Source organism: Argentina silus (genome assembly GCF_951799395.1).
Source record: "Argentina silus genome assembly, chromosome: 8".
Classification (NCBI taxonomy): domain Eukaryota; kingdom Metazoa; phylum Chordata; class Actinopteri; order Argentiniformes; family Argentinidae; genus Argentina; species Argentina silus.
In genome coordinates, this window is record NC_139662.1 from 3,035,258 (window position 1) to 3,053,685 (window position 18,428).

General features: G+C 40.8%; 2 protein-coding genes across 2 annotated transcripts; one reads left to right on the top strand and one right to left on the bottom strand.

Annotated features, from left to right (window-relative positions):
• Window positions 1–1,085: 1,085 nt before the first annotated feature.
• On the top strand, window positions 1,086–6,958 carry slc26a10 (solute carrier family 26 member 10; the record flags this gene model as incomplete). Its single annotated transcript, XM_083674566.1, has 18 exons — window positions 1,086–1,350; window positions 2,055–2,165; window positions 2,353–2,510; window positions 2,753–2,917; window positions 3,029–3,181; window positions 3,331–3,413; window positions 3,521–3,668; window positions 3,768–3,881; window positions 4,276–4,353; window positions 4,489–4,584; window positions 4,812–4,918; window positions 5,321–5,390; window positions 5,697–5,876; window positions 6,100–6,154; window positions 6,266–6,354; window positions 6,454–6,508; window positions 6,678–6,784; window positions 6,889–6,958. 18 exons carry the CDS (start codon window positions 1,086–1,088, stop codon window positions 6,925–6,927), a joined length of 2,073 nt encoding a protein of 690 aa, XP_083530692.1. The 3' UTR covers window positions 6,928–6,958.
• Window positions 6,959–9,011: 2,053 nt separating this feature from the next.
• On the bottom strand, window positions 9,012–17,215 carry b4galnt1a (beta-1,4-N-acetyl-galactosaminyl transferase 1a). Its single transcript, XM_083674419.1, is given in 13 exon segments — window positions 9,012–9,574; window positions 9,665–9,978; window positions 10,277–10,514; window positions 11,168–11,308; window positions 11,581–11,768; window positions 11,944–12,042; window positions 12,937–13,117; window positions 13,214–13,251; window positions 13,436–13,542; window positions 13,758–13,854; window positions 13,857–13,933; window positions 14,073–14,346; window positions 16,929–17,215. Coding segments are annotated over 11 exon segments (1,578 nt in total). The 5' UTR covers window positions 14,285–14,346; window positions 16,929–17,215; the 3' UTR covers window positions 9,012–9,574; window positions 9,665–9,778.
• Window positions 17,216–18,428: the final 1,213 nt, after the last annotated feature.

Consider the following 18,428-nt stretch of genomic DNA (forward strand, 5'->3'; position numbering starts at 1 on the left):
TGTTTTCACTGGAGTCTGATTGAACCTCTCTTTAGATTACAATCTCTGTCTCCCTCATTGAAAGTTTATAGTACAGTAGGATTTTACAGGCAAATGGTTTTGCTAGCCAAGCTTAGTGACCTGCAACACGTTCACTCTTCAGTTTGATGGACAGAGGAAACGGCCTCACCCATTTCTCACTATTGAGGATCTTTTGTATACAGTAGGTCTACTTCTGGATGGGCAAAAACACATTATTTTAGACATTAGTGGTTAAATTGTGCCATATATAACATATAAAGATCTTTATTCTTACTTTGGTATCCTCTTCCTTGTGACAGAGGAGTGCATCACAAAAATGCTCACTCATCATCAGTCAAGGTGTGGTTTGATCAATGGACCCCAGCTTACAAGTGATTAGGTTTCACAGAGGTCTCTTAGGTTCCAGACATATTCCCTATGGCTATGCGATCTAAACACCAAGGGCCATTATAGATATCCATCGCTCTCGGAAATGACCACCTACAATAATTGCTAATAGATTTGAGGTTTGAGGTTACACCTCCACTTCAGCAACAATACCACTTTGATCTCTGTGGGATTTTCACACAGAGCTGTACATTGTATGACTTCGACCCCCTATGAGATCTCTAGGGGCAGACCAAGAGGAAGGGCCTTTCAATAGTCAAGTACTACATAGTAAAGTGGGGATTGGGGTGGTAGATTGTGTATGTGTAACGGATAGGAAAAGAGTATGGGTGTTTATGGGCATTTTTTTCAGAAGTAAAAAGCCTTTAGCAGTAGGACCCGGAGGATTGTTGTACACATCTATCAACAAAGAAGTTGGACAAGCACACCTTTATGGGGCCTCTGCCAGACAAGGATGTAATAACCCTTTCAAAGCAGTTCAAAACAATAACAAAAAGGTTCAGCTTTGAGCTATGTCATTGGCTAAAAACACCTGACAGGAAAATACAATGGTTCCTGCTGCCAACCCAGAGTCTACTATATGAGAGGCAGTAGTGAGAGCATCTTTTCTGCCTCCTCGAGATTACTTGAACTTTTTCTTCAACGAGTCAACTTTACCACTTACCTGGGAGGACAAGATGAGCGCTTCTGTGGCTGTATACAGGAATATTTACACCGAGGACCGTTTCAGGCAGTCGTATGGTAGCGAGGACAAGCCAAATGAACGTGGACAGTTTCGAGAAAAGCTAGCCGAACGGTGCAGGTGTTCTCGGGGAGCATGTCTTCACCTGTTGAGGGAACGTGTGCCCATTTTCAACTGGTTGCCGAAATATAGGCTAAAGAAATGGATATTAGGGGATACAATAGCGGGTCTAACTGTTGGAATACTTCACATTCCGCAAGGTGAGTCCAACTTCATGCGTAAGGTAGATCATTTTAAGTCACTCAGGTAAGAATTAGATGACAAATAGAAACTTACCCTCTCCAGTTTTGTTACTTTTTAGTGCAAGCAAGACACATAACGGAGCATGTTGATGCGTCCTTTCCGTCTCACGTGTGTCAAGTTTATGGAGGTATACTAACAAATATTATATTTGATTGATCTCAAGTAGACAGCTTTCAAGTTGACACAAACGTAACGAAATTAACAGTTTACTTCTACAGCACTGGTCCACTAGTTGATGTTTATTTGGAGTTGACCAGAGATACGTTATGGAATACAGCAATATCTATAAAACGTCTTAATTACATTGTTATAACTCAGAATATGGGGTAGCCCAAAGGAAAAAAAACTTTAAGACATGAACACTGAACATAGGAGCAACTGCTTTGTTCTACCTTGAAGTCTAACATTGACAAAATCTACAAAATAAATCCTTCAAAATAAATGAGACAAAATCGCCCAGCATCAAAACCTTTTATTTCAAAAGTGAACATAAAGTAATACAGTGATTTGTAGTACATGATTATGGTTTATCTATAGCTCAGATGTATGTCTATTGGCTACTGCCAACATCAGTGTCAGGAGAAAAAACCAGAGTAGAAAAAAAGATACGCAAGGGTGATTCAAAATATGCTGAAATATTTTGTTTCTCTTCCTGAAATAGGTATGGCCTTTGCACTACTCACATCTGTGGCGCCCATCTACGGCCTCTACACCTCCTTCTTCCCTGTAGTCCTCTACATGCTTTTTGGAACAGGACGTCACGTTTCCACTGGTAAGATTCTCATAAAAATTCTCTTGATACTATTTGTGGTACTCTCTCCAAATATTCAGGTGTATCATCCAAAATAGTTGTGGTATTTATAGTAAATAGATACGGTAGTAAATAATTGGAGTGTGGAGTTGTTCTAGAATGTCAGTGTTTACATTGAATGTTGAGACAATGTGCTGTGGTGTCCCAGGTACATTTGCTGTGGTGAGTCTGATGACTGGCTCTGTGGTGGAACAGCTGGTCCCCACCCCTCTGGAGCTGAACTCCAGCAGTCCTGAGGCTGCAGACTTCGAGGCCCAGAGGATCGGTGTGGCCTCGGCTGTAGCCCTCCTCTCAGGGATTATGATGGTGAGAACTAGAGGAGAAACTATTGATGTAATCGATGTAACTGTACTATGGTGAAAAAGGCAATTTTTTCTATCCCAGATCATTTTGTGTGGCAATTTAAAAGAACAATGGTCTGACACAACCTCATGGAACATCAAAATGCAATATTTACAATATTCTCAAGATGAGTTATTGAAAATAAACATTGTGGGAATGTATCTATGGTGGTTAGACTGTAGTCCTAATTGGGTGTTATTCCCCAGCTATGCATGTTTGGGCTCCAGTTGGGGTTCCTCTCCACATACCTGTCAGAGCCCATCGTCAAGGCTTTCACCAGTGCCGCTGCCTTCCACGTCACCATCTCACAGCTACAGAGCATGCTGGGACAGCGGCTCCCTCGCCACACCGGCCCCTTCTCCCTCTTCAAGGTCAGCAGCCTGAGATACAACATGATCATGGTGTTATTAGTGAAGTATTTCAGGGAATGATAAAGGACTGAGAGAGCTGTCAAAATATGATTAGGCATTTTTCATTTCCAGACCCTTGCATCTGTGATGGAGAACCTGCCCCACATTAATATGGCGGAGCTGCTGATCTCCCTGGTGTGCCTGGCAATCCTGGTGCCTGTGAAGGAGGTCAACATGCGCTTCCGCCAACGTCTGCGCACACCCATCCCTGTAGAGATCCTCACAGTAAGTCTTTACTTAATACTATTCTGCCACTATCCATTATAATGCACACAATCTCACCTTTTTATTTCAGAATACTTTCCAGTCATGAATTGTCCAGACTTGATATTGATAATGTAGTGTCAAGTCTGATATCTCTTGTTCCCCCTCAGGTCATAATAGCAACAGGAGTGACCTATGCCTCCTCTCTGGACTCTAAATATGGCATTCAGATCGTAGGCCACATCCCTGCAGGGTAAGTAATGACTATCGAAGCATTATCATGACTACAGTACCTAAAAGAAGTCCAGAAATGATTTTATTTTTCCCTTATCAACCCGTCTTTGGTTCTCATATTTCCAGCTTCCCTAGTCCACGGATGCCTGCGTTGCACACATTACCTGAAGTTGCCGGAGACACGGTTGCTATCACGTTTGTGGGTTATGCTGTGTCTGTCTCTCTGGCAATGATCTACGCAGATAAGCACGGCTACTCCATCCACCCAAACCAGGTGCAGTGGTCTTCCACTGATACAATCCAATACTGGAAACTCAACACACAGTCTGGTTGGTTTGTATTGATCCCATACATGTTTGTCTTGCAACTGCAGGAGCTACTGGCCCACGGCATCTCCAACACTGTGTCCTCTCTCTTCACCTGCTTCCCCAGCTCTGCCACTCTGGCCACCACCAACATCCTGGAGAGTGCTGGGGGGTATACACAGGTAACCATTACTCAACTCTTGTCTGTTTTATAAACATACTACTCCCCTTTGTCTAACCAAGAACCAGCACCTGGTGATACCTCTATCTAGGCATTCATCCTAGGCATTCATCCTAGGCATTCATTTCATGATAAGGATACAGTATATTCAATTCTCTAAAACTCTGTGGATAATATATGCCATTTAGCTGACGCTTTTCTCCAAAGCGACTTACATTGCAGTGAGTGCATACATTTCAGTATATATGGTCCCAGCAGGAATCAAACCCACGACCTAAGCGTTCTCACATGTATGTGGATCTCACATTAGAAATTGGTTTGCTTAAATATTCTCTGCATAATGAAACAGCCTTCTGATCTGATCAGCACAATCATAACACTCTCTGTCCCTCCAGCTATCTGGCCTGTTCACCAGTCTGGTGGTTCTGATCGTTCTGCTGCTGATTGGTCCTCTGTTCTACTTCCTGCCCAAGGTGTGTGTGTGTGTGTGTGTGTGTGTGTGTGTGTGTGTGTGTGTGTGTGTGTATATCTTACATATTGAGTTGAACTTTTGATGGATAAACAGATGTCCACTCATGTTTGACTCCTCTCTATCCTCCTCTCCCCAGGCAGTGCTGGCATGCATCAACGTCACCAGCCTCAGGCAGATGTTCCTGCAGTTCCAGGACCTACCTGACCTGTGGAGAGTCAGCAAGATCGACTTTGTAAGTAACTACCCATGTTTCATATCAACTGACAAACATGATACATGTGCCACTAATTTATTGTTTTGATCAATACGCACTCTAATTACCTGAATTACAGAGTCAGTTATTTAAGCTCATTTGGACTAGCTCCTCTGTTGCATTTATTGAATGTTCTGTGTCGTATCATCACACATGCAATGGTGATCCACATGATGTGAACCTGTTGGGACTGTATGTTTGTGCAGGTAGTGTGGTTGGTGACCTGGTTGTCTGTAGTGATACTCAATGTGGACCTGGGTCTCGCCATCGGGGTGGTCTTCTCAATGATGACCGTCATCTGCCGTACACAGAGGTAGGCATTCACCCCACCCAGCATAACTGATCCACGGTTACTGTACATAGAGCTACAGCCAGTGTGGTTGTACAAGTGAAGACTGCTAAATGCTCGGTTGTAAGCAATGCCTAGCCTGCATAACAACCTGTGTAGTCAAGCATTGGGAATTGTTAGTGCATTCATCAGCAACAATAATCAGGCTCATTATGCCTTCCAATACATAGTAGCAAAGCTCTGGAGATCCACCTCTGTGCAAGAATAGAGCCTTGTAGACCAGAGCACTGTGAATTAATATCCCTCCTAGGTCTGTTGTTTCTGGAGGTTATGGACCTGATGCACTCACCCAAGGGAAAGAGAAGAAGTATAACCATGAACAGTTTGACATACAGTTTGTAAACACAGTGATGTTGTTGTCCTCAGGGCTGGGTGCTCAGTGCTGGGTAGGGCCAGCAACACAGAGATCTACAGACCTCTAGAGAACCACAGCAAGGTGAGAGGACTTCTACACAATATAATATACTATGCTATACTATATTATATGTAACCCAGTTGAAAAAGTGATAAACTCACTCCTCAAGTTGAAATACCCTCACCTGTGCCATCGAATTGATAGCTTTTCGGTGATGGTCACGTGTGTTGGCAATTCAGAGGGCACAGGGTCTAGGCTTGTGTGAGTTCAGAGTGTGAGGAAGCAATACTGTTTGTGTGACACCTGTTGTGTATACTATACTATACTGTAATGCCATAGTGCCATACTACTTAGTACTTAGTGAAATGATCTGCCCTCTCCCTACAGTGCTACGAGGTTCCAGGGGTGAAGATCCTTACCTACAATGGACCCATCTACTACGGCAACCGCAGCTTCTTCAGGGAGGATATGAGCAGGCTGCTGGGCCTCACCCCCGAGAGGATCCGCAGTAGAGAGAAGGCCAAGAAAGCCCTGGAGAAGAGGGAGAGGGAGGCTGTCAACACTGTGGTGAGACTGCACTACATACAATCTATACTGTGTTGTGCAATATCATACACTGCACATACAAGGACATGCTGTGTTCTCTAAAAACATAATACACTTTTTTCTACTTGTGCATTTGTAACGCTCCTCTAACACACAGACAGAGTTTAAATGGAAAATAATTAATAATAAATGGTATAATTTGGGTTTACTCTTATAACTTAATGTGTTTTTTTTTGTCTTTCAGGAGAGAGGTGTTGCAAACACATCATTTTCATCAGAAAATGAATTCTTTAAATCTGGTAATTGATGATAGTGAATACATACATGTTGATGATAGGCCTGCGGTTATTAAATTCACTCCTTGTTGAGAAACATATTATATTTTATTAACTTTTTCCCCCTCTCTGCAGAAACGTCTGAGAATGAAGTCCAGGCTGTGCTTATTGATTGCAGCAGTGTGATTTTTGTTGATGTTGCTGGAGCCAGACTGTTCATACAGGTGAGTCAATGAAGGCATGGTGTGTTGCACTGTACCTATTGTATACCTCTGTTAGATTAATAATCTGACAAATTCATGACAAATATTGTTTTTTTCTAGATGTGTATTGAATGCCAGAAAGTTGGGGTTTGCATATACTTGGCAAACTGCAATGGTAAGACTGCATTGACTTTATACAAATATCTGAAGTAAAACTAATAGAACAATAATTACAAATATTGATTATGATTTCACTCATAGCCACATTTACAGTCTTTTTGGAGTGACACGATAAGGTTGTAGAATAGTACTGTGTGGAACAGTCATAGAACGTCTCCCTACAGAGAGTGTGCTGAAGATCCTCACGTCCAGTGGGCTGATGAACTACATGAACCCACAACACATTTTTGTAACTGTCCACGACGCTGTGGTCTATATTCAACAACAGAAGGTACACCTCAAACAAAGAGGAGACATGCAAACTAATTTGAACAATGTTAAAATAAATCTTGTGGTGGCTGTTTGTGTTAATGTCCTTGTTCTTATCTCTGCCAGGAGAAACCTCCAGAAAACACAACTACCGTTTGGGTGTGAGATAAGATGGTCAGTCGTTTTACAGATCCAGATGAATCACAGAAGATCAACCCCACTAATAACTGACTGGGAATAACCTGCTCACCTGGCCTTCAGTGAGAAACACGTCTTCCCACAATGACTTTTAAATGTTGACCCTGGTCCTAGGCAGATGTAGTACTGTGTCAATGTGTATACGCCACTGTGCTTCTAAAACGCAGTGGCCTGTTGTAGCATTTCAGTATGAGATGAAGGAGGAATCAGAGCAGTGGCAGTGCATTACAGTAGGACACATCCAGCAGCCTACAGCACTCCCATAACTCACTGCTGGAATTCAGAATGAATGAGAGGAGACCAATGAAGGGTCAGTCAGCTTTAATATGATATCCCTATTACAGTTAGCTTGATAGATATCAATAATTTAATTACTTTGGTTTGAATTTGACTTATTATGTCTAAATGCTGGAAGATGAATGGCCAGGCATAACTGGTATTTGTCTTGTTTTGGCAACTTACTGTAAATTGTAATACAGAAATTAACCTTACTTCCCTGAATAAAATGCACTGAATGCTTTCTTAAAATGAAGATATGTATATTTATGTTAACTATAATACAGCGCTTGCATGATGCAGAATTTGACTGCATTCACATGAAATATGTCCTTATTATTTGTTATATGTATGCAAATGCATACATCTATGTAAATTATGTGTATTTGAGTAACATTACATACACTGTCCAGTATCTACATACAGTAGACAAATAGCCTCTATAGGCGTATTGTATGCAACTGTAATATCTTTTATAATACTTTTTCCTAAATACTTTTACAATAAACATTACAACAAAAATTGATTGAAGTCTCTTGTCTGTTTTTTTTTATTTTTTATGAATCAAATACACACCAACAGTGCAGTTCATACAGTATGTCTAATTAACATTTTAATAAAAAAAGACAGTTGGAAGGCTGGAAGTAGAAGCATGCTCATCTGACAGGTTTGGAAGAGCAAAGACCAGAGTATTTGTGCTTGGTTATGCAGGGCAGTGTGTCATTGTAATATTCCATGTTCCTCATACAAATGAGGGTAAAACTGTAATTATCAGTTACAGCAATGAACAGGAATGTTTACAGTAAATACATGTTACATTACATTAAATGTAAATAGTTTAATGTACATCAACATTAAATACAGCAAATACAGTCAATGTTTGCATATTTTGAAGGAATTTATCCTTCACAAAAACATTACCAGACACTTCATAATATTTAGGCATGAGTAAGAAGCATCAAACAGTGACATAGCTGAATGTGAAGTAGTGTGCTAGCATACTGCCCTCTGCTGTTCCAGTGTGCGGTCATAGGCATTGCTACCAGCGTACAGTGCACTTCATCATAATCATGTTACCTTGACCTGATAAAAATCGTATGTGGTGCGAGTTCAAAAACAGGGCAAAAAATGCAAAACTAATTATTTGCTTGCTTGATGTTGGATGCCCAAGTTATTCTTTTTTTTCAGTGCATATTTCAAAGAACCCTCTAGACAGTACACCCTTCGGGTGTTCCCTTTAAAGCTCAAGGAGTATTTCACTAATTGGCAGGAAGTAGCCCACATCCATTAAAGTGTGGTACACAAGGCTCTGGCCAAGTGTTTATAAAGGTATCTACTGTATACCCCCAGCGGCCCTCAATACCACACACATCCAAACATTTACACAACAAACTCCTCCAACAGTTATATGTGTCTACAGCAGCAAGACCAAACACACTCAGGTAAGGTTGTACAGTGTCAGAACTTCAAGCAATACAAATCCATTATTTTAAAATGAAAACAAATAATTCAAAGAACAAAACAGTAAATCATATAGTATCAGATTCAAGAGTGCATCTAACCAATTACATGGTACATGGTAATACATTGTCTGTGCCTGTTTACAATAGCTGAAGAAGAGATAAACAAAACAATATCACTGTATTGCACAACTCATTCTAGTGTTTTATGCAATCAATTGGTCTAAATTGCACATTTTGGCATAGGCACGAAGCACTCAGTAATCTCTCTCATAAACATACATACTATTATGAAAACGAATCCAACTAAACACCAATATTCATGCTCAAAACAATAATTGGTGAACTGCACAAAAATACCAGCAATCTGTTCATATAAAAATAAAATTATTAAAAACTTGCTGTATAATTTGTCTGGTCTTTGGTTTCCATCTTGTGGTTAAAAAGTAAAATGGCAGGATCTAAACTTCAGAGTAAACACTCTCACAAGCATTCATGCTAACTTACTGGAGTATCGAATACGCAAACAGAACACATCTATATACATTGCAAGACTAGGTATTGAAAAGTCATTTAAATGGCATTAATAATTCTTCAGTCCTAATATCCACTTATCCTGTGAAGATGTTGTAACTATATCCTTATTATATAATTTAGAATGTAAATGAGGTTCAAATGTTGGTTATTGGCGATCAACAGTTTAGCTGTAAATACTGAGGATTACGTTTGCTCAATGTATAAGTGGGATCTAAAAATAAAATAAATGGCATGACTCAATCTTTGGCACAGTCTCTTTGGAGACACACCGACACCACACATTTGCTTTACACACCAGTGCACATGCTGTGCCATATACAGTACAGTAACCCTTACACGGTCTAACGCCTTTTTAGATTAGATTAGATTAGATTAGATTAGATTAGATTCAACTTTATTGTCATTGTGCAGAGTACAAGTACAGAGACAACGAAATGCAGTTTTAGGAACATGATGCGATGATTACTTTAAATATTTGTTCCATTCCCTACCTGTTTTAAGCTATAAGAATGTCTTTGTAAACACAGTCTGACAGTAGTTATAGTTCAGTTACCAGTCATGCATTGAAATCTGTTGAAGAAGGCATTTCTGGACTGGGCATCATCGGGGGAGGAGTAGCGGAATTTAGAATACGCCTTTTCGCTCTCTGACTTGCCCCACGGCAACTTGATCTTAGATGCGTGGCCCACGATGACATCATCACAGGAGCCGACGTGAAGGGAGCCGAGTCCATCGATGAAGAATTCTGGAGGGTCAGAATTGATTGCCGTGAATATCCTTAAAATGTGTGACAACCTTGATTTTTATACAACTAATCATTTAAAGAGCCACTAGTCGATGAGAACCACTTGGACAGCTGCACTTACCACTTCTCAGCCTGGTTGGGGAGAGGAGAGGATACACCATTGAATTAGAATTCAGCTTTGGTGAAGCTGAAATTGCCATGTTCTGATAGGCTATGTCAGCTCTATGATTTTTTTTTCAATACAATAACTTTATTTTCCCCATGAGACAACTTCCTGTGCTATGGGAGACACACTCACCTAGATGAGCCACTCGTGCCAATCGGGGGTCAAAGCCAACCTGCTGCACCATGTCTGTCCGCCCCAGGAAGAAGTTGATCACCCCATCAGCCACCACGCAGTTGGGAAAGCCCTCGACGGTGTGATGGTGGCCCCTCCTTGTGTGTAAGCAGTCCCCCTCCTGGCCCCCCTCCTCCACAGAGATGGTGTGGCGGTAGGTGGCAGTGTATCCCGTCACTTCTCTCACTGCACCACCCACCTGGGGTTACAAACACAATGTCCACAGAGTGAGACTGAAAAAAAAACAACTGCTGCTCTGAGTGAAAAGGAAAAAGAAACCACAACTGCCAAACTAGGGCTCTCTTCATGGCTGCTGTGTAGCAGGATTTACATAATGAGAATTGTATGCGGTTCAACACGTTTCTGCACAAGTTTCCCATTTTATGCCCATAGCACACAGTTTACAGTTGCTACAGGATATACAATAACTGAATCTCCTGCTATTTCCTCTGGAACTGAAAAGTGAAAATCTGCATACTACTATACAACTAGTGCCTCCCTGCAACTTTATGACACACTGCACTCTCACCTGAATTTAACTGATTACCATGACATCAGAACAAAGTTGATGAGTGCCTTGATTGTATGCTTTTGCAGAAAATTAGAAGATTGTATTAATAGTTGTGGTTTGTAATCAATCTCTGGGATCAGAGAGGCTGTATAGGCTTCTCTCTGTATAGAGAGCTGATGAAGCTGTAAGGGTCAAAACAATGGCATGACAATCACTTGTCAGAATATCACAGTGTGTGGAGTCTTCGTCGTTTGTTTGCTGAAGAACATTTCTGGATATGCATTATGTGCATTATGTTCATATGTCCTACTCTGTCTCATAGGGATGAGGGAGGCGCTTACCAGGTCCAAGGTGGTTTTCTCCAAAATGTCCACTAGCTTCTCCAGCTTGGTGTTGGACGTAAAGATGAAGTCATCGTCCACCCACAGCACGTACTTGGTAGTCACCTGGGAGACTGCCAGATTTCTGCCTGCAAACCAACCCTGGAGGGGGAGAGGACAAAGACTTGGAACAGACACACCACACTCATGTCTTCATAGGACAGTCAGTATCATTCCAGGTAACACTTTACTTGTAGCATACAGTTATCATTCATAGTGCATTATAAAACATAACATATTATGATACATCATAAAGACATAAGGCATCATACATGCCTAAAAATGAGTTATATCGAATTATAACAATATGCTTTAAGTCAAGTGTTACTGACTTCCCCAACATGAAGCTGGCTTCCAATGCCAAGCTGCCGTACCTTTCCAAAAGGCATGATGTAATGTTCTATATGGGGTCCAGTCACTGGTTTGGGGTGCTCATTGTCATCTGCGATCACTATGGTTACGTTGGGGTAGTACTGTTGTATGCTGTCAATCAGATTCTGCAGTTTGTCATAGCGCAGAAAAGTCTTGGTAGCTATTGTGACAAGGGTACTTATCTTGTATTCTAGGAAAAGAGGAAAGACAAATTAATATTCAGTTATTCATATTTGCTCAGATTATCATTTAAGTATGATATTTTGTAGCTGTGATGTTTTAATCCTGACCACATGCAAACTAAATAGGGAGTAAGGTCCACTAACAGCATTGCAACAACAGCAAATAAACCTCCATAACAGTACCTCCTCTGGCTCCAGAGCCTGGGTTATAGAGCTTTGGGCTGACACCATGTCCGATCCTAATGGTGAAAACTGACTGGTGTCCATCAGTCTCAAACTGCACTGGAATAGAGAGCAGAGAAAGACCTTTGATCCCACTAACTCACTGGACATGTACTTTTTTTTTGCACAACAAATTGCAGTGTCCTCTCTGCTAATAACTGATTTGCCCGGCAGCCTAATCTTTGACACAACATTTTCTAGCTCCAAGGTCCTCTTTTGACAGTAGAAATTCCTGTTAGTCATGACACTTTAGATTTGTATGTACTTCTGTTTCTGTTGGTGAGGTCTGTAATTCTCTTAAATATATCAGCTACCTGATGGTTTCGACCCCTGTATTTGAAAGTTTGTAGCAGATCGGACAGCTTAACCATTAAATCCCATTCTTAAGTCTATCTTTTTTTTATTTGTACTTTTTAGTTAGGAAAGCGTTCTACTTGTAGTTGGGGATCCCTCTGATCTTAACAAACATTGTCCTATGTCCATGCTCTCTGTACATGCTAAGGCTCTCTGTACATGCTAAGGCTCTCTGTACATGCTAAGGCTCTCTGTACATGCTAAGGTCTTGCAATATCAATGTGTTTATGCTCAACTAAAAGAATATACTAATCCGTATAAACGAAACCTTTGTTACAACTGATAGCATTTTTGATTAATAGGCTGTTAATATTGATTTAGGTCTGAAACAGCTGGATTCATATTCTCTCTTATAGAACCCAGACTTAACTCTGTAAATAATGAATATCAATAAATATATGAAGCAATAGACAGAACTGAACATTTAATTTGCCTTAAATGTATTCAGACCTACTCATTGAGCCATAAGAGCGTAACTCTTATCTTTGACAGGTAAAAGTAGACAACTTATTTTAGGAATGTCTCCTTCCAACTCTGACAACAGTGCATGTGTTCATGTCATAACTGCATGTATAGATAACCCTACACATGTTGACTCACATGTATCAGCTGTCCTGGGATGGAACAGAGTGTTTGTGTAAGTGACAAACTGCAGCTGTCTGTTCAAGGTGGACAGGAGCCTACTCGACAGAGTCATGTGCATCTCTCCCTCTCCTTTGGTAAACACTCCATCTACGGTGGCTGCTACATCAAACGTCCCCAGGTTTGCAGTTAGAGTCACCTATCACAAGTGAATGTTAAAAATTAATCAATGAGTCAATATTCTATGCCAAATGCTAGTAAGATATTATAAACCAAGACCAGTAGGAAAACTTACCACATGAATGTGTCTGGGCTTTTCTTTTAGACCTAGCCCTTAGGGAAGAGAATGGCATCTTTAGTGATGTCTACATTCTTTACATAGGAGAGAATGAAAATAATTTTGCTTTGTCATCTATCCTTAAATTATTAATTAATTCAGAAAACAATTTCCATAGATTTGCATTTGCCTCTTGTGTGAATATTCTAAGTGGAATGTGGCTGTCGTGTGCACTCGTACCAGGAATAATGATAGTCTTGAGGGGGCGCACCAGCACGCCCTGAGAGGGGTACTGCAGGGGACTATTGGCCTCTGCAATAACCAGCAGGTCTGCAGGGCTCTGGGACCTATAGCCAACACATGGGAGTAGACAGCCAATAAAACCACACTGTCCAGCTGCATCACTTGTGCCACATCTCACTGCATAGCTAAACAGTGAGGATACTTAATCAGCAGGAAACCAACCAGAAAGAGTAGAGAGTAAGCAAAGAAGGGTGCGTCTCAACAGAGTGAGGTGATGATCACAATGTTTACATTCCCAGGCCATGATAAGAGTGTGTACCTTCTCTGGAAGCTGTTGTGCTCCTGTGCTCTGAGATTCTTCACCACTGCCAGCTCCGTGTCCTGGAAGGCAGTATGAAGGTTCTGGGCCCAGACACGGGGAACAGCAACTGGGCAAACGGCAGGTTGATGCTTGTTTTATCACCCACACATACACAGCCATTCAGTGCCAGACGTCTGTGCCAGAGAGAGAAAGATAGCATCAGATGGATGGCGTGACAGGTGGGAAAAAAATGTAAATCAGTCTCTGCATTTGCTGGAAGTACTCAACTCAGTTTCCAACTGAGTGAGAGGAACACAATTACTCATATCTCACCCTGCCACACTTTCTTTCAGGCGGTAGGGGATATTATCATCACTGTGCTGGGACTCATGCAGCCTCTCCTCCAGAAGCCTCTTCATCTTGATTGCTTGTCTGTGCTGCACATCGACTTTGGTGTTAGGGGTCCAGGAGTGTATGAGGATGTACAGCAGAAATATAGAGATCAAAATGGCTGCAAGGGCCTTCTTCTGGACGACACGCATCATGGACACAGACAGAGCAATGTGACAAGAGGACAGAGGGGACCAAAGCCTTGTCTCACGCGCCTCTGCAATAGAGAGGAGATTTCAAAAACATCAGTCACTATCAGTCAAGGTGCATTGTGTTGTTTATGATTTTCATTATTATCTATGATTTAAGGACGCAGTGCAAGTTGTTTACTCTGTGAGCTCGGTGAGTGTATATTCTGAATAGGCTACAGCTACTGTGGTTTACTGCATGTGTCAACCATATGAAATAGACCGTAGACAATACCACAACATTACTTACCTCATACAGTATGTAGGCTAGTGTTGAACTTGCATGTCTCTGCTCAAGTCTATTCTGCGTTATTCTCTTCAAAAAGCTTTACTGAAAGATCTGTGGATTACAGTACATGTTTTTTCTTAGAAGCATGATACCTGACAGTAACAGTATTCTTTTACCAGAAATAAATGGTCACTGGTCCCTTTTAATGTAGAAGGGTCATTACTTGGAATGACATGATGTGAAATGACATAGTGGTATGGTGTGACATTGACAGTGTCAAAATGAAAATGATCGAAATTATGATTTAAATCAAGAGGCAGAGCTGTGCAGATGACAGAACAAAAACATAAAACATACTGATCTGCAGTATTGGCAGCATTGTTGTCTGTGGTCTATTTTATATTGCTAATGCAGTAAACCACAGCCTATTTTCAAAAGTTATATTACTTCAGAAAATTGCTATCTATGAGACAACAAAATGGCAGGTCAATCTTTATTGTAACGATCTTCCAAGCAAAATGTGTCATGTTGCTTTTGAGTAGTTTAATGCCTTACAATACATAATTGTGAGCTATTCATAATAATCATCTAGTTGATTTTGATCTTAAAATGCAGATGGGCCCACTTAAGTGTATTTGTTTGAGGTGTTCAAATGGAGGAAAATACAATTTCGTAATAACATTACATATACAGTGGGGGAAATAATTATTTGATCCCCTGCTGATTTTGTTAGTTTGCCCGATTACAAAGAAATGAGCGGTCTATAATTTTTATGGTACTTTTATTTTAACAAATAGAGACAGAATATCAACAAAGAAGTCCAGAAAAAACACATTATATAAAGTTATAAATTCATTTGCATTTGATCGAAGGAAATAAGTATTTGATCCCCTACAAACCAGCAAGAATTCTGGCTCATACAGACCGGTTATATGCCCATGAGGCACACAGATTACTCCTGTCACTTTAAGAAAGTACTCCTAATCTCTGCTTGTTATGGGTATAAAAGACACCTGTCATTAGAATCAATCTCTTCCATTCCAACCTCTCCACCACCATGGGCAAGACCAAAGAACATTCAAAGGACATCAGGGTAAGAGTTGTAGACCTGCACAAGGCTGGAATGGGCTACAAGACCATCAGCAAGAAGCTTGGTGAGAAGGAGACAACTGTTGGTGCAATTATTAGAAAATGGAAGAAATACAAAATAACCATCAATCGCCCTCGGCCTGGAGCTCCATGCAAGATCTTGCCTCGTGGGGTAAGGATGATCATGAGAAGGGTGAGGGATCAGCCCAGAACTACACGGGAGGAGCTTGGTAATGATCTCAAGGCAGCTGGGACCACAGTCACCAAGAAAACCATTGGTAACACACTACACCGTAACGGATTGAAATCCTGCAGTGCCCGCAAGGTCCCCCTGCTCAAGAAGGCACATGTACAGGCCCATCTGAAGTTTGCCAATGAACACCTAAATGATTCAGAGAAGGCTTGGGAGAAGGTGATGTGGTCAGATGAGACCAAAATTGAGCTCTTTGGCATAAATTCGACTCTTCGTGTTTGGAGGGAGAGAAATGCTGAATGCTACAATCCCAAGAACACCATCCCCACCGTCAAACACGGAGGTGGAAACATTATGCTTTGGGGTTGTTTCTCTGCTAAGGGTACAGGACGACTTCACCGCATTGAGGAGCCAATGGACGGGGCCATGTACCATAAGATCTTGGACGAGAACCTCCTTCCCTCAGCCAGTGCACTGAGGATGGGTCGTGGATGGGTCTTCCAGCATGACAATGACCCAAAACATACAGCCAAGGCAACAAAGGAGTAGCTCAAGAAGAAGCACACTAAGGTCATGGAGTGGCCTAGCTAGTCTCCAGACCTTAATCCTATAGAAAATTTGTGGAGGGAGCTGAAGCTTCGAGTTGCCAAGCAAAAGCCTTGAAACCTTCAGGATTTGGAGAGGATCTGTAAAGAGGAGTGGACCAAAATCCCTCCTGAGATGTGTGCAAACCTGGTGACCAACTATAAGAAACGTCTGACTTCTGTGCTTGCCAGCAAGGGTTTCTCCACCAAGTACTAAGTCATGTTTTGCTTGGGGATCAAATACTTATTTCCTTCGATCAAATGCAAATGAATTTATAACTTTATATAATGTGTTTTTTCTGGACTTCTTTGTTGATATTCTGTCTCTATTTGTTAAAATTAAAGTACCATAAAAATTATAGACCGCTCATTTCTTTGTAATCGGGCAAACTAACAAAATCAGCAGGGGATCAAATAATTATTTCCCCCACTGTACATGACATCATAATAATTTCTAATACAATGTTGACCAGTAGCCATAAAAGACTAAACATTTGTCAAACAGCAGAGTCTTACCTTTCGTCAAGCCGCCTTTGCTGTCTCGGGTTGTTTGTGATGTGCCAGCCTTTTGCGTGTCCTTACTTGACCAAGTTAATCATTCCTTACCACTCCTCTGTCCATCATGTGTCGATTCGGAAGGTAATTTTATTTGATTAAATAATAACTTGAATTTAAATTCATATAGGACAACTGAAACCACTGGCTTGATTAAAACAATTACATTTACATTTTAGTCATTTAGCAGACGCTCTAAGTAAGAGAAATAATCACAATCATCACAAGTAAGACTTTCTATAGGAATATGTGCCACAAGCAGTCACAGTGCTAGATAAAGGGAAACTTTGGTAAAGGTGCAGAAAAGATATGGTTGGTTGCCACCGTCCCCATAAACTGCCACTGGAATGTTTTATGTCTTTAGGACTGATCTAAGGAGAACAACTACAAACATCTGTTATTAATTTCAATATTAGTTTGTTTTAGTTCCACTTTTATAGAACTGATATTGTGTGGCAACTTAGGAGAATTACCTTTTCAACAGGTCTCAAATTGTTTCACTGCACATTGCCTTAACTCGTAAAAAGGAAATTCAAATGTATTCATTAACACTAACAACAGTCTCACTCACACAGATTCTGCAGCTGCAATACATAAAACAATCTAGAAAATGTTCAATGTGGCTTTACCCACAGGTGGCATTATCAACACGCCTGATACTGACTGATGCAATTGCTGCACTGTGTTAACATTGTCATTACTACACTTCACTACAGGTATGTGTTCCTTTATTTTTCTCAATTAATAATATTTTAATAGTGTTGGAGTAGACTTGCAATGGTCCTGTAGTCTGGGACCAAACTTCTTGATATTGATAACTCTTGCAGTGCCATACTGAAAATAACATGCAGCAAAAAAGCCACCGTTAACTCCTGATAACATTGGGATCATGTCTTACTTGACTGTACCCATTCAGGGATAAGTGTCAGGCTGGAGTTCGAACTGAGAGGGAGAGTTTCAGGACACAGGCTATAAGTAAGTTTGAGCATGCATATCATAGCTTGCCATGTCAAGGTGCAATGAGGAAAACACTTTTTTGAGTTCAAACCTGTTTTTCATCTTACTGGATTATTGTTGGGTGGTTGCTGTTATCAGAGTCTTAACACAGCTCTTCTCAAAGAACAGCGCTGACCTGGTGACAGCTACAGCATGTTTCTCAGTGCTCAAGGAACACTTGTACAATACCTCTTTTCACACCACATCCTCACCAGGGTCAATCTCAAGATGTTTCCAGTCTACTGAATCCTGACTATTCATCATTCTGAGGTATTCATGTTCATGCAGTATATTCAAATACCCATGGGTTTAATCAGTTGGATTATTGAACTTGATGAATGCGTAATGTTAATATTTACAGGTTGTGTGTTTTTTTGCCATATTTCTAGACTGAACACAGACTGTGGTTGTAGCCATTTTGTATAATCTGCAAAAATAAATATTTTTGCCTCATGTATCTCACAC